General features: G+C 42.7%; 1 protein-coding gene across 9 annotated transcripts in view; it reads left to right on the forward strand.

Moving 5' to 3' along the window:
• Positions 1 to 4734: 4734 nt before the first annotated feature.
• The window catches only part of ROBO2 (roundabout guidance receptor 2), a 476615-nt gene continuing 468791 nt past the window's right edge, over positions 4735 to 12558 (forward strand). For all 9 annotated transcript variants that reach the window (XM_040582899.1, XM_040582900.1, XM_040582903.1 and 6 more), the window contains exon 1: positions 4735 to 5524. In XM_040582899.1, coding sequence (XP_040438833.1) covers positions 5470 to 5524 — 55 coding nt within the window. In that variant the 5' untranslated portion in view covers positions 4735 to 5469. The remainder of the gene's footprint in view (positions 5525 to 12558) is intronic.

The following is a 12558-nucleotide window of genomic DNA, read 5'->3' on the forward strand; positions in this document are numbered from 1 at the left end:
TTTCAAACTAATTTTTAATTAAGAATAATTTCTTTCTTGAATTTTTGACTAGGCTGCAAGGTGTGAAAGACACTGTATCTTTTTTTTTTTTTTTATGAGTGGTAGAAGTACATCCATAGAATAAATGGAAAGTAGGTTCTACAAAATCTTTACATGGTAACATATCTATCATATAAACATTTGTGCTTATTGCCTATTTTGAACCTCACTTAAAAATAAAACCAGTGAAATTTATTTTAGGTGAGGCTGTTTTAAAAATTGTCAAGAAATTCTTCTTTCTGTTACCAGTTTTAGCACATTTAATGAGCTGTGGATGCAAAACCTAAATTGAGCATATGATGTATATCAAAAAACTTGCAATAGTTCAGTTTACCAAATATTTATCTTACCAAAAGTATAGTTAATTCTTGTATAACAGTAGTAAGCACTGTAGCTGTACTAGTAATTAAAAATAGTGCAGAAATAGTAACACAATCTAGCAGCGTAAGGACATTTCAAACTAGGGTTCTTCGTGTTGCTTGGCTGGTATTTTCACAGGAATACTCTGAAGTCAGATGCCAGAACTCAGAAATCTTTAATCATAAAATAGAAGGTCACTCTGTGATGCAAGTAAGAGACACCTGTGAAACAAAGAAACACATGCTTCTGGCACTCAACTTTTTTTTTTTTTTTTTTTTTTTTTAATCCACAAGAGTGTTCTAGGAAAGAAGCTTCGTCAAAATTGATTTGCAGACAGCAGAAAAACTTATTTTCAGTGGCCTTCATGACAGATCCAGCCACGGTGCTTACCCTCTTACACTGTTTCTAGCAATGTCTTCTTTTCCTGGGCTGAGCTCCCCAGTTACCTCTCAGTGTGCAATCTTCCCTATTGATTGCAGCAGGAATAGTAATCATGCTTCAGCATTTATAAGGATTAAAACCTATAAATTGTGTTCTCTCATCATGTATTCAATAGTCAGATGACATCAGAACCCAATGACCTGGAACTGAATAGCGCAGAGGAAGACAAGAGTATGCTCCATGGGGAAGTCCATGCTCACTGGAGCTTTTATTTCCATTTTCTTTTTGTGTTTCTGAAGCTGCCTGACATTACGTGCCCTGAACTGTCCTCTGGATCTGCCTTTTGCTCTACTCCAGAGCCTAGAAAGACCAGCCTCCTAACTTAAATACTTAAACTAGCTGCCTACATTAAATTGTATCGCCATCACATCACGTATATATTTTTTGATATTGAAGATCTTTAGTTGCTGTCAGCAATTCCCTGGATGATTAGCTCTCGTATCCAGAATAAATTCTATATGATCCACCTCAATTCAACCTCTCCTCTTCAAGAAGACAACAGGTTTTATGGCAATCAGGAAATATACTCTATTATATGTGTTTGTAACACCATAAACAGTAATGCTGGTTTAGAAGAAAAACTTTGTGAATGGTAGAGCTCATCTGAAAAGAAGGCTACTCTTAGGACACTTGTACCTTAAACAGTGGATCTGACCTGCTAGATACTAAATACGTATTGTAATGCAGATATAGAAGTCTAGGAATCAAAGACGTGAAACGCCACACTGGGGAAGCAATGAAACCTTTACTTGTACCGCTGACATACATCTGATCTCACTGCTGTTTTACCAGATTAGTCCTGCCTCATTTGATGACTGACCTTAGTATGAGTCAGGGCAATCTTACTGTGCCATTTCCCTGTTCTAAGTCCTGTCTCAGCAGTACCCTTTGAACTGAAGCTTTATGTGTACTGATACCGACATGTCTTACCCTCATCCTGCTCACACGCGTTATTTCCTCAGGTGGCATATTGCTCATACCCAAAGAGTTGGCACATTTGGTTCCTCTGCATAGACTTTATTGTTCAGGCAGATAACATCTGCCTTGTTGGCCATGTTCATACGATGTTACTGAAAGACTGGAGAGGCAAGCATTAATTCTTTAATTCAAGTACCTGGACTGCATCTTGTAATGGCAGCAAACACTGTTCCAGGCAAACTGTGCTCGTAGTTCAGTGACTCTGATCTGTGACATGTCCTGCGCTTGTGAGCCGTAACACATGTGAACATCTAACTGTTATGCCCCAGCAGATCTCTAGATGACCTTCTATTATTTTTCTGGGGGGTTGACCTTTTTTTTTTTTTGCTTCTTTGTATGTTTATATACTAGCCAAACTTAGCCGACTTTTCTGAATTCGGGCAAACAGCACCAATATACAAGCCAGTTTCCCAACACTCCCAACTCTGCTAGCCATCTTGGAGGCCTGTTAAACTCTTCTCAAAGAAAAAAAAAAAAATCACTGAAATACATATGGGAAAAACTTGCACTTGAAAATGCTTGATTAAATTTGGCTGAAACTTTTCAAAGTCTTGCAAAGTGTTTATTAGTTCAAAAGCAGTATTTTGTGGAAGTGAATGAATAAAACAGTAGCAGCTATAATGAATAACCCACTGATTTCACTAAGAATGTTCATATGAGTCGTTATACCCATTTACAGGTACCTCTATACTTACGGGTTTTGAAAACTGTATATATCTAAAAAAGTTATGGGTCTACATCAGCAATTATTACATTTATCTTAAATTTAGTTGAGAAGCAGAAAAAGAACCGTACAGTGTATAGCTATTTCCAATTTAAAACTTTGTAATAAACAAGTCAGCATTTTCACCAGCACGGTGTCCTTGAAATGTCCACAACAAAGGGAAATATTCTTTAATATTTCATGTATGTTACAAATACTGCTGTCAGTTAGGTGATTTATGTTTTTCTTGTTTTGCCAATTCACAGGTACACTGACAAAGAATACCATTTTGATCACCTTACCCTAATTAGCCTTAATTATAGCCTTCTTCACAAGGTAGTCTTTAGATGTATTAATATATATTTATCTGCAGGGCATATTGTGAGTATAGCGAGACATTGTTCTCTGATTTGCATAAAGAGGCTTTGCAGTTGTCATCTGGCTTTGTATGCAACAGCAATAATCTCAGACACTTAAAAAACCTACAAACACCTCACACTGTTACGTTTGGTGATGGTAAAGCATGTGTCACTAATTACACACGAGAATCAGGCAAGAAATAACTTGCAGAACATATATGTGAGTGCCTGCGGGGGTGTACATTGTGCAGAAATAAGGTTCAGATCCTTTATGTGAAGAACTTATTAAAGGAATAAAACTCTAGTGTATGAAAAATAAAATTTAATAATAATAATAATGATGACAGTAATAATAATAGTAATAATAATACAGAAACTTGATGAGAGAAAAATACTTGGGACTAGGTGGTTAACACACGGGAAGGTAAGTCCTTTCTGTTTAAATGGCCCTGCACATCCCAGTCCATCAACACGTTTTTATACACCAGTTAATTTTTATCTCGCAGCGCTGTGTTAAAACGACCCTCTAACCACCGCCAACAGGAGCTAGCTGAATGCGCGACCAACGCATGCAAACAGGTTTCCCCGGAAAAGTTCTGCACAACACTGCTCGTTTCGGGTTCTCTGGGGGGGAAAAGACCCGTCGTGTACGGAAACAGCCCCGGGCCCTTCGGCAGCTCCTTCACTTGGGCCGTTCCTGTCACAGCCCCGCGCGCCCGGGCCGGGCGGCCCTGCGGGAGGCTTCCCGCCACCGCCACCGCGCGCCCCTCCCGCCCTCCGCCGCAACAAAAGGCAGCGCCGGGCACCAGGTGGCGGCCGCTTCCCGCCGCCGGCCAGTAGGGGGCGCTCGGGCTTCACCGTGCGGCGCTGCCGCGGGCCCGGCTGCAGCGGGCGGCCTGACTGGCACCTCGGGGCGGCCGCCGCCCGCGCCGCGCTCCGTGCGCCGCTGCCTGGGCACCCCCGACCTGTTCCGACACCGGGCGTTCTACGTTCCGGCTTCGCCCGCGCCGCTCCTTCATCCGGTTTCCCGGCTCTTTTTCTCTGCGGTGTGTGGGGTTTATGCCGCCGCTTGACAGCCCCTGTCGCGCGTTCAGGGGAGAGGGGCTGCTCTCCCTCGTTCCCTGCGGGCGAGGCGGCCCCTTCTCTCGTCTCCCTTTCCCGCCGCCAGCCTCCGGGGGCCGCGGCCGGTTCCGCAAAACTTTGCCGCTGAGGGGAGCGGGGCTGCGGGCGCGGAAGGGCGCGGGGCGGTGGGCTACTCGCTCCCGGGCCTCGGCCGGGCGAGCCCGCCTGGCGGACCCGGCAGGTCACGTGTGATCGATCCGTTTCATTTTATTGTATTTGCCACCTTTCCTTCCTTTGGCACGGCGCGGGTCAGCCGGGGCGATCCCCGGGGAAGCGCCTTGCGGGGGTCTGTGTATGGGCGAGAGGGGAAGCGCACAGTTCCACGAAATCACTTACCGAAAAATTAGCCGCCCGTGAAACGGGAAGCGGTGCGGAGCAGTCACGCACATCCTACCTATAGCCAACTGTAGCGGGGGGGCGGGGGCCCCGCCCGCAACGCGCCCCGTTCCCAGCCCCGCGGCTGCCTTATATCGCCGTCCCCATCTCCCTACCCCGGGCGGAGAGGGACGCGTGGGTGTGGAGCGCAGTGGTTTAGTCCACACCCCGCAGCCTCCCTTCCCCAGGCAGCCGCGGGAGCCGCGCTCATTCTCCTCCCTCTCCCTGCCAGCCGGTGTGTCCGCGGCGGCGGGAGGCGGAGGCGGCGGGAGGGGAGAGGAGGCGAGCGGAGAGGAGCGGCGCGGCGCGGAGCGGCGGACGCCGGGGCCGCCCGGGAGAGGGGCGGCGGCGGGAGGTCCCCGCACCCCCTGTCGCACGCAGCCCGCCGCTCCCGCCCGCCGCGGCTCCGCGCCGGAGTTACTGCCCGCCGGCAGCGCCGCCCGGGTTTCCGTCGGGAGGGCGGTGCAGGGGACAGGGTTTTATTCCGAGGGGATGCTGAGAGAGCTGCTGCCCTCCTGTAGCACGTTGCCTGGGCGTTCCTATTATGGAAGTTAAGTGAGAAACTCTGCAGCTTGAACTGATTTGGTAGAGAACGAAGGGGGTAGGGGGAGGGCGAGAGGAAAGCCAGATAGCCAAACCAACCCAATGATTTGCCTGCAAAGTGCCGGGAAGTTTGTGGAGCACTTTATAGGACTCGCGTCCTTTCTCAGAGTCTCTCCTTGTCTTCCGAAGAAAGAGTTTGGGTTGGATTGCCATGGATCCTAAAGAGAGTCTTAGGCACACTTGAATAATTCCTCTGCTTGCTTGGGCTGGATTGGTGGGAATTTAGAAAAGAGCGTGTGTGCAAAACAGAAGCCTCCGGAGCTCGCTCGCTGCTCTAATCTGTATGGATCTAAAAGTGTCACATTCAAGACCTTTCCATCTGCAGCTTTTGATTTCAAGATTTCCTCTTCCACTTTAAGTAGCTGCTAGGAAACTGAAAACTTTTGGACCTACCTCTTACTGGCTTTGGATACTTTTTTTTTTTTTTTTTTTTTGGATCTCTCTGGAATTGGGCTCGCAAGTGATCGGGATTGCATTTAATATGTCAAAATGGGTCTGCTGACGCCACTCCTGCTCTTTGGATTTTCATTTTTTCAAGTCTATGGTAAGTTCGCTTATTTTAGATATGCCATTTCTGTGCAGAAATCCCCTTCATCTGAATCTGGTTTGGGACAGCACATGGACGGCATTATAAGCTTTAACGTTACAGAGCCTTAAGTTTTTCTGGTATATAAATGGTATTTGGGGGGCGGGGGTTGGGGGGAAGTATATATGTTTCCAATAAGCAGTCCTTCCCGTCTGCTAATTTAATGGAAAAGCAGCTTATGAATGGAAGAACGTTAGCGAGGAAAGAGTAAAAATTACCGTGCTAAATTTTTTTTTTTTTTTTTTTTTTTTTTGGGGGGGGGGGGGGCGGGAAGGAGGAAGGCAAGGCAGAAAGCTGTTGTAGCTGATAGTACTTTGCCTCCTTCTATTGTTAAACTTTCCACCGGGAGAGGCAGCTGATGAAATAAATCGGTTCGCTCTGCTGGGCTCCAGGTGAGGCGAGCTGGCGAATTTCCAGAGTCCCCGGACGCCTCCCTTGGCGCTGGCGGGCGGGGGGTGCGCGGCTCCAGCCCCCCCTCACCTCCGCCCCCGCCGCGGGGCCAGGCAGGTGCTGGCGGCGGGGGCTTGCTGGCACCCCCACCCCCTCATTACGGGCTTTTCGAGGGAGTGTTGTCACGAAGCTAAGCAACGTTTGGGGGAAAGGGCGGATTTCCCCCCGCGCCCCGCGTCTCCCCCGGGTCTGCTTCCCCCTCTGGGTCTGCTCCACAGCACTTCTTGCTGTTTTCAAGTTTAAGTAATGTTAAGTAATGGATGGGGAACTATAAATTAGCATCTCGGGGAAGTACGCTTTAGCAGGGCGAGAACTTCAGTGCAAGGGTAAATTGTCTTTCAAAGTAGGGGCTGGCGCTGTGCTGCAGTACAGACGCTAGATGCCTTACAGTACTTCAAGCATACAGCTAGGAAGCGAGCATCCGTAAAGCACACAGTCCTGCACAAGTGTGTGCTGGGACCAGATGCCCGGCAGTCGTCCTAGTACTGGGTATTTGGATCTCTAAACAGTCTTTTAGACTTGAGGTGAATTTAATATCTGGGACCCTGGCTGGTTTTGCTTGTCTGTTACAGCAAACTTTGCTCCAGGAAGATGCTTACTGCATTTACTGTTAGTTCTGAAGCAAGGACTCCAGGTTTATTGTTTGCAGTCACAGGCTGCTTTGAGCATTTCTTCCCCCTCCTCTCATCAGCCCCCACCCCCTAGCATGAAAGGAAGCGAAAAAGATGAGAAGAGGGAGACATTCAAGCACAGTTTTGCATCGGTTGCATAATATCCTATGCAGTTTAATATTCTGTCTGATCTACCGATAAGAAAATTTCTGCATGATACATGTACATGATGAACAGTAAGAAGCTGAAATTGTGAAAAGATTTAATAGAACATTGGTGTCTATTGTCAGCGTGGTCATAGTTTTGCAGGGATTTTGTTTTCTGTTTGCTTTATTTTTTCCTACAGTAAAATATTCTGATCCTTAACTTTCAGACCACCAGTACTGGAGATACCTTCGTATACAAACTGAAAACATCAGGCTGTAGAAATGTAATTATTAGTAAGTGTTTAAAATTGTATGTAGCTAGAAGGAATACAATTAAAGTGCTCAGTGGAAGTGACAGAGTGAATCAGAGGAGCTTGGTGTTACAGAATGTAATTAACGTACCAGGCTGTTTGAGATATATGAAACAAATGCAATTAACCAGCTTGCTGGTACGACAGAGGCAAGACATAATTTATTCTAGTTTTGTCACGAGGAGCACAAGTAGAACCTTTGTTCTGGTTTAGCTTTATAAGATGGGGGTAGGGGGTGCAGGTGAAGCACCTAATTTGGAGCTGGACCATTAGAAAAAAAATCCAAGAAACTGCCCAGAATAATGTGATCCTCCCCTTTTGTGGGAAGATATTGCAGACTGTCAAGCTTGCCTACATTAACAACTCAAATAAATAAATAAAAGGCCTTGTGGATAGCACATCATGACGAAGTAGAGATAAGCTGTTATTGTCAAAATGACTAACAAGTAGCTTTGAAGAAATATTGGCATGCAAGCTTGGCACGCGGTACTTAAGTCTCTTTAGAAGCACAGCAATTATGATTACACCTTGAGGTGACATATACCACCAGTTGCTTTGAAAATATATATATCAACATTAGCACTATTTGTAATGCTTTAAGAAAAAAGGCAAAACTCAATAGACTACTTGTTTAATAGGTCCTTGATTTGTTTTCTTTATGAAAGTTACCTCTTAGTGTGTTTCTGTTCTTGAGGGTTTTTTTTTTTGTTGGGTTTGGGGTGGGATTTTTTTGTTCTCGTGGCATCAGGTCCAGAGAGAGGCATTGCAGCATTTGAGGCATATTAGCTGTCCTTTTCCTTGTGACATTATTTTTGTTTAGTGATTTGAAAGTGGTATTACACAGTGCATAATGGTGTAGATCAAAATGATAAATTTTTCATCTAAAGTTATTTTCTCTATTCATACTTTTATGACACCTGAGAATTGCAAAACAATGAAAATGGCAGGAAGCATGTGATACATACATATGAATATTTTATTTTTATTTTTTTATTATTGTGCTTATGATTTTCCTGTAGCTCTGTCCATATTCTTACAGTCTGTTCAGGGAACAACTGCAATACTCTTTTTCTTTAGCTATCAGTTTTGGTTACTGTTCTTGAAAAAATGAACAATCAAAAAAAATCAAACACCTTCCCCCTATACTCTGACAACAAAACACTACACTAGGCAGAGTCTGTACCATTAAATAAAACAGTAGCTATTGGAGTTAAAACAGCTGATTATGTGTGTTGGGTTTTTTTATAGTGTTCAATTGATTTTTCTTTCATTGTTATGTGCTTTTTGTTATCTTTTTTCCAATCATTACTAAAGCTTGAAAGAACAGATACTAACAGAAAAGTTCACAGATGGTGTGGACACAGGTATGTGGATATTACCACAGATGCTAATTTTAGTGGGCCAACTCTGCCCTGGTAGAACTTGTAAGTGCTTTCAATGAAAATGACAACCTTTTATGTCAGGGCTGGCTTTTAGCCATTGTCCCTTGAAAACTGCAAGTTTGATGCTCTTGAGGGTGTGATGGCATTAAAGATATATGAGAACAATTCTGTAAAAGCAGCATTTTATCTCCATATATTTCAAAGGCACTTATTTTCTTAATGAAATGCATGTATCTGAAATAGTGGGTGGCTCAAGTGTTCTGTGTTTCTTTTCCTTATTTTTTTTTAATTCATTTTATTTCTTCACACCAGTGAGCTACACATCTGTGGCCTTGTGCAGGTCTCTGTTGCCTATCGGAGAACATGGCTTACATATAAAGCTAGAGTATATTCTTCCAGTGCGTATTTAAGCTGACAGGGTCTTGATCTCTCATGTGAGTTTTGCTGTTGATGGATAACCTTTGCTTCTGTGGAATGTGTGCATTTTAATGCATTAAGAGTAAGATCCTGAAGTGGAGAGTTTGCAGTTTTGTTTCCTTTAGCTTGTTCTTCCACAGGACCCAATTCTGCAGAGCATTTAAGTGCATGCTTCCATCTCTTATCCAGAATCTCGCTGAAGTTAAGAATTTAAACATGTGTTCCAAGTTAATCATATGCTTTAAAACTTTGCTGAGTAGGGATGAATTTATGCCCTCAATGAGATGTTTTGCTGAATGAGTCTTAATATTTCGCTTTATTTCCTGTTTGGTAAGTTGTTTTGCACATAAATATATGTTGTTGCGATATGATAGGCAATGAGGAAATTCTGTTGTTCCACTTCCAGGGATGGATATGTTTGAAAAGAATAATTTGTTTTGTGCCTTTGCTTATTTGTTATGCTGCAAAAGGTCTGATACCCCACAATTTGTTCAGGAAAGTTAGGATAGGTTTTTTTAATCTTTTCTGTGAGTGACGCTTACTGTAACAATCCTTCCATTAGGAACTTTCTGAAATTATGAGATTGATGTTGCTCAAGGAAAATAAATATAAGCAATGCAGGCTAAAGATACGTAGCCTTAAAGGTAGACAAAAGGATTTAAGTGCATCTTCAAGGATGCATGAAAAGCATCAAGGAGATGCGCCAAAAAATTCAGTGAGAGGAAATGGAGGCTTTGGCTAGTCTGTCCAGTCAGCTCAGTTTCCAGGATTTGCTTTTGTATAGCAATGTAGGCTCATAGCACTAAATTCAATACATGCTCTGTCCGCTGCTGAACCATTTAGTGGAAATTACTGAAGAGTATGCAATGGCTTTTTAGCCATTTGCTACCCTTGAATCGCTATTCAAATATTGATCCCGGCTAAATAGATTGCTAACAGGTTCTGTACATTCTGTTTCAGCCACCGAAGAGGAACACTGCTGTCAGGTTTTATCTGTTATCTCAGCTGGCATGGCAGAGGTTGCTCTTCCTGTGGCTGCCATCTGGCTCACAACCTCTCATACCAACCTTGTGGAGGATACTTAGTAATCATATTGCTGCTGTTTCTTGCCAAGAGGCTAGGTTACGGGTGCTCTTTTCTACATTTCTATAGAAATCTCTTTGTGTGCAGAAGAAAGCAAGTATCCACTCTTGCCAAATAAATGTGATGGGTTTTTTTGGTTCTGACTGAACAGACAATTTTTACATGTAACTACTGAATTGTTACAGAAAATTTATGGTTATCCAAGCTTTCTCACACTGATACTTTTATAGTATGCATGCCCTGTAAATTCTAAAAAATACCTTTAACATTTGGTATATGTAAGGGTACAGAATCTGTTCTTAAATCACTATTTCAGAGAGAAACTTGAGGATACCTGTCCACATGACTACTTCTGCATAAAAGGTAGTTATGAGATCTTTGAATGAAAAATAATTGAACCAAAATAAAGATTTCTGGATGTAGATTATACTTTCACTATCTTTAATGTCACACCTGGCTTCTACTATACAATGCAAACTGTGGACTCTCTGCCCTTAAAGTGATGTGTCCAGAAATAAGATTGTCAGTGTTGTTCAAACCTCAAACCTTCTCCTTAACAAAGTAACTGTTAATCACCTGTGTTTAATAGTGTATTTTTTTGTTATTTTGGATAATTAAACAAGGCCCCATTAATTTAGGACCTGCATCTGCGCCACTGAAATCTGTAACAATTTTACTACTGAGTCCTTTGTGCAAAAGACCTTGAAACCAGGTGATGGCATCTTGACTTACTGTAAGGCTTGCATCTTAATTCATGTAATGTAATCCTCTTACAAAATGAAGTTGGCTTGTTGCTACATTTTTCCATGGAGAGAGCTTCCAAGTACTAGAGGGTACAAGTGCATGCTGATGCTTCATTTCTGCTCACTCCTTACTCATCCCTACTGTGCTCTCTTTACTAGTGCAGAGTATCCTTTTGTAATCAGAAAACTACTTCTTGTGCTGCATTGTGGATGCAATGATATACATTCTTACTACTTTTTTTTCAAGCCAAAAGTTCATGAAGTAAGAAATAGCTTTTTAATTCCATCTCTGCAGCTTCTCTTGGCATTGCTGCCATGGAAGAGATCCAAGATGTGCTCTTAATTTTATTAAAATAATAACCTTCATCAATAAATACATGAGCAACAGTAGACAGACTAACCAGTAGTAGCCCTGTAATAACCTGCTGATACCTATATTGAACCGCTGTGCTCTAGTGGCCAAGCCTAGCTGAGATTCATCTTCGTATTACAGACAAATGCGATGTGAAGATATTAATTTCAACAATGTTCTGGCAGAAGTAGCATGCATTGAACTTGCAGTATTTACCCCTGTCCCCCAGCTATTATTTTTTTTGGCTAAGCAAATGGTTAGTAAACTCACTAAATAATGGTTACTATCTGCAGATCTCTGAGATAACGCATCCATTTAACTGAGCTTTGAGCTTTCTGGATATGTTCTAGACAGATTTGCAAGCATCCTTTCCTGGGCGTAATTTCTCTTTGAGCTTAGCTGCACTGTAAAACCATGTCAGTAGAAACCACACAACTTCACTTGGCTTAATTATAAAATTCCTTATTTGTCTTGATACTAGGAAACAATGCATCTTTGGCTTGCTGATAACTGAAGGCTACTGATCTTCTAGTGATTCCAGTGTGTATTTTGGAACCCATTGAGACTGTGCGTGCCCAGGTTCTATTGTGAACTTTTTACGCTGTTTGTCCTGCTTGTGGAGATACTTATTCAGCTCTACCTACCTATGTGAATAATAACTGGAAGAACACAAAGCGTTTTCAAATGCATTCCTCGTAATTTTCAGGTGCTCATTTCATAAGACACCATTCTAAGTTTGATTTGGAGCAACTTTAACTTTATGTGGTATTTGCTTGCAGAACTACCCTTTCTTGTCAGCGAGTCTTCATTGTACTCCTTCAGTTCCAGCAGAATTCATCAGTCTGACTACAGTGTTGGACAGTGGCCTGTCATTGTATGATTTCATGCTTTGTTGTAATTTACTTTTATTTTCTCTCATCGTGTTTTCTTAGATTAATTGGGAGAACAGTTTATTTGGTCTGATATATGGAAATGAATTGGTAGGATGAATAGAGATGCCAGGAGTTAAAGTGTGATCTTACTCATTACCATTTACCTAGATAATTATGCCACAATGTCCGTTGCAGCATATGGTCTTTTAGGTTGTATTTATGCATTGCCTACATGGTGTTGTATGCCAAGGAGAGAAGAGTGTATCTTTAATATGCTTGTCATAAATGCAGATTGGACAAAAATGTAAAGAAGAAATGGCCAGTAGCAAGCTGTAAAACACAGTAAACCGTAGTTCACTTCTATTAATCACTTGCCATTGATTGCAAGGAAACTGAGTGGAAAAAATTTAACCTTTTAAAACCAAAATGTCAGGTAACTAAAACCAGTCAGCTTGGTTTTTATCCATAGTGAATGGAGGAAACTCTTCATGCCAGGGTACCAGGGGTACTTTTTTACTGCTGTGAAAATGTCAAGAGTTAAGAATCTGTTATGAGAAGTATTTTAATACTGCATGAGCCCTATAATTGTGGGTTCTGAAGCTGTCATTCTGTGCAGTTTTCAAAG

The sequence above is a fragment of the Falco naumanni genome, chromosome 2 (genome assembly GCF_017639655.2).
Source record: "Falco naumanni isolate bFalNau1 chromosome 2, bFalNau1.pat, whole genome shotgun sequence".
NCBI lineage: Eukaryota > Metazoa > Chordata > Aves > Falconiformes > Falconidae > Falco > Falco naumanni.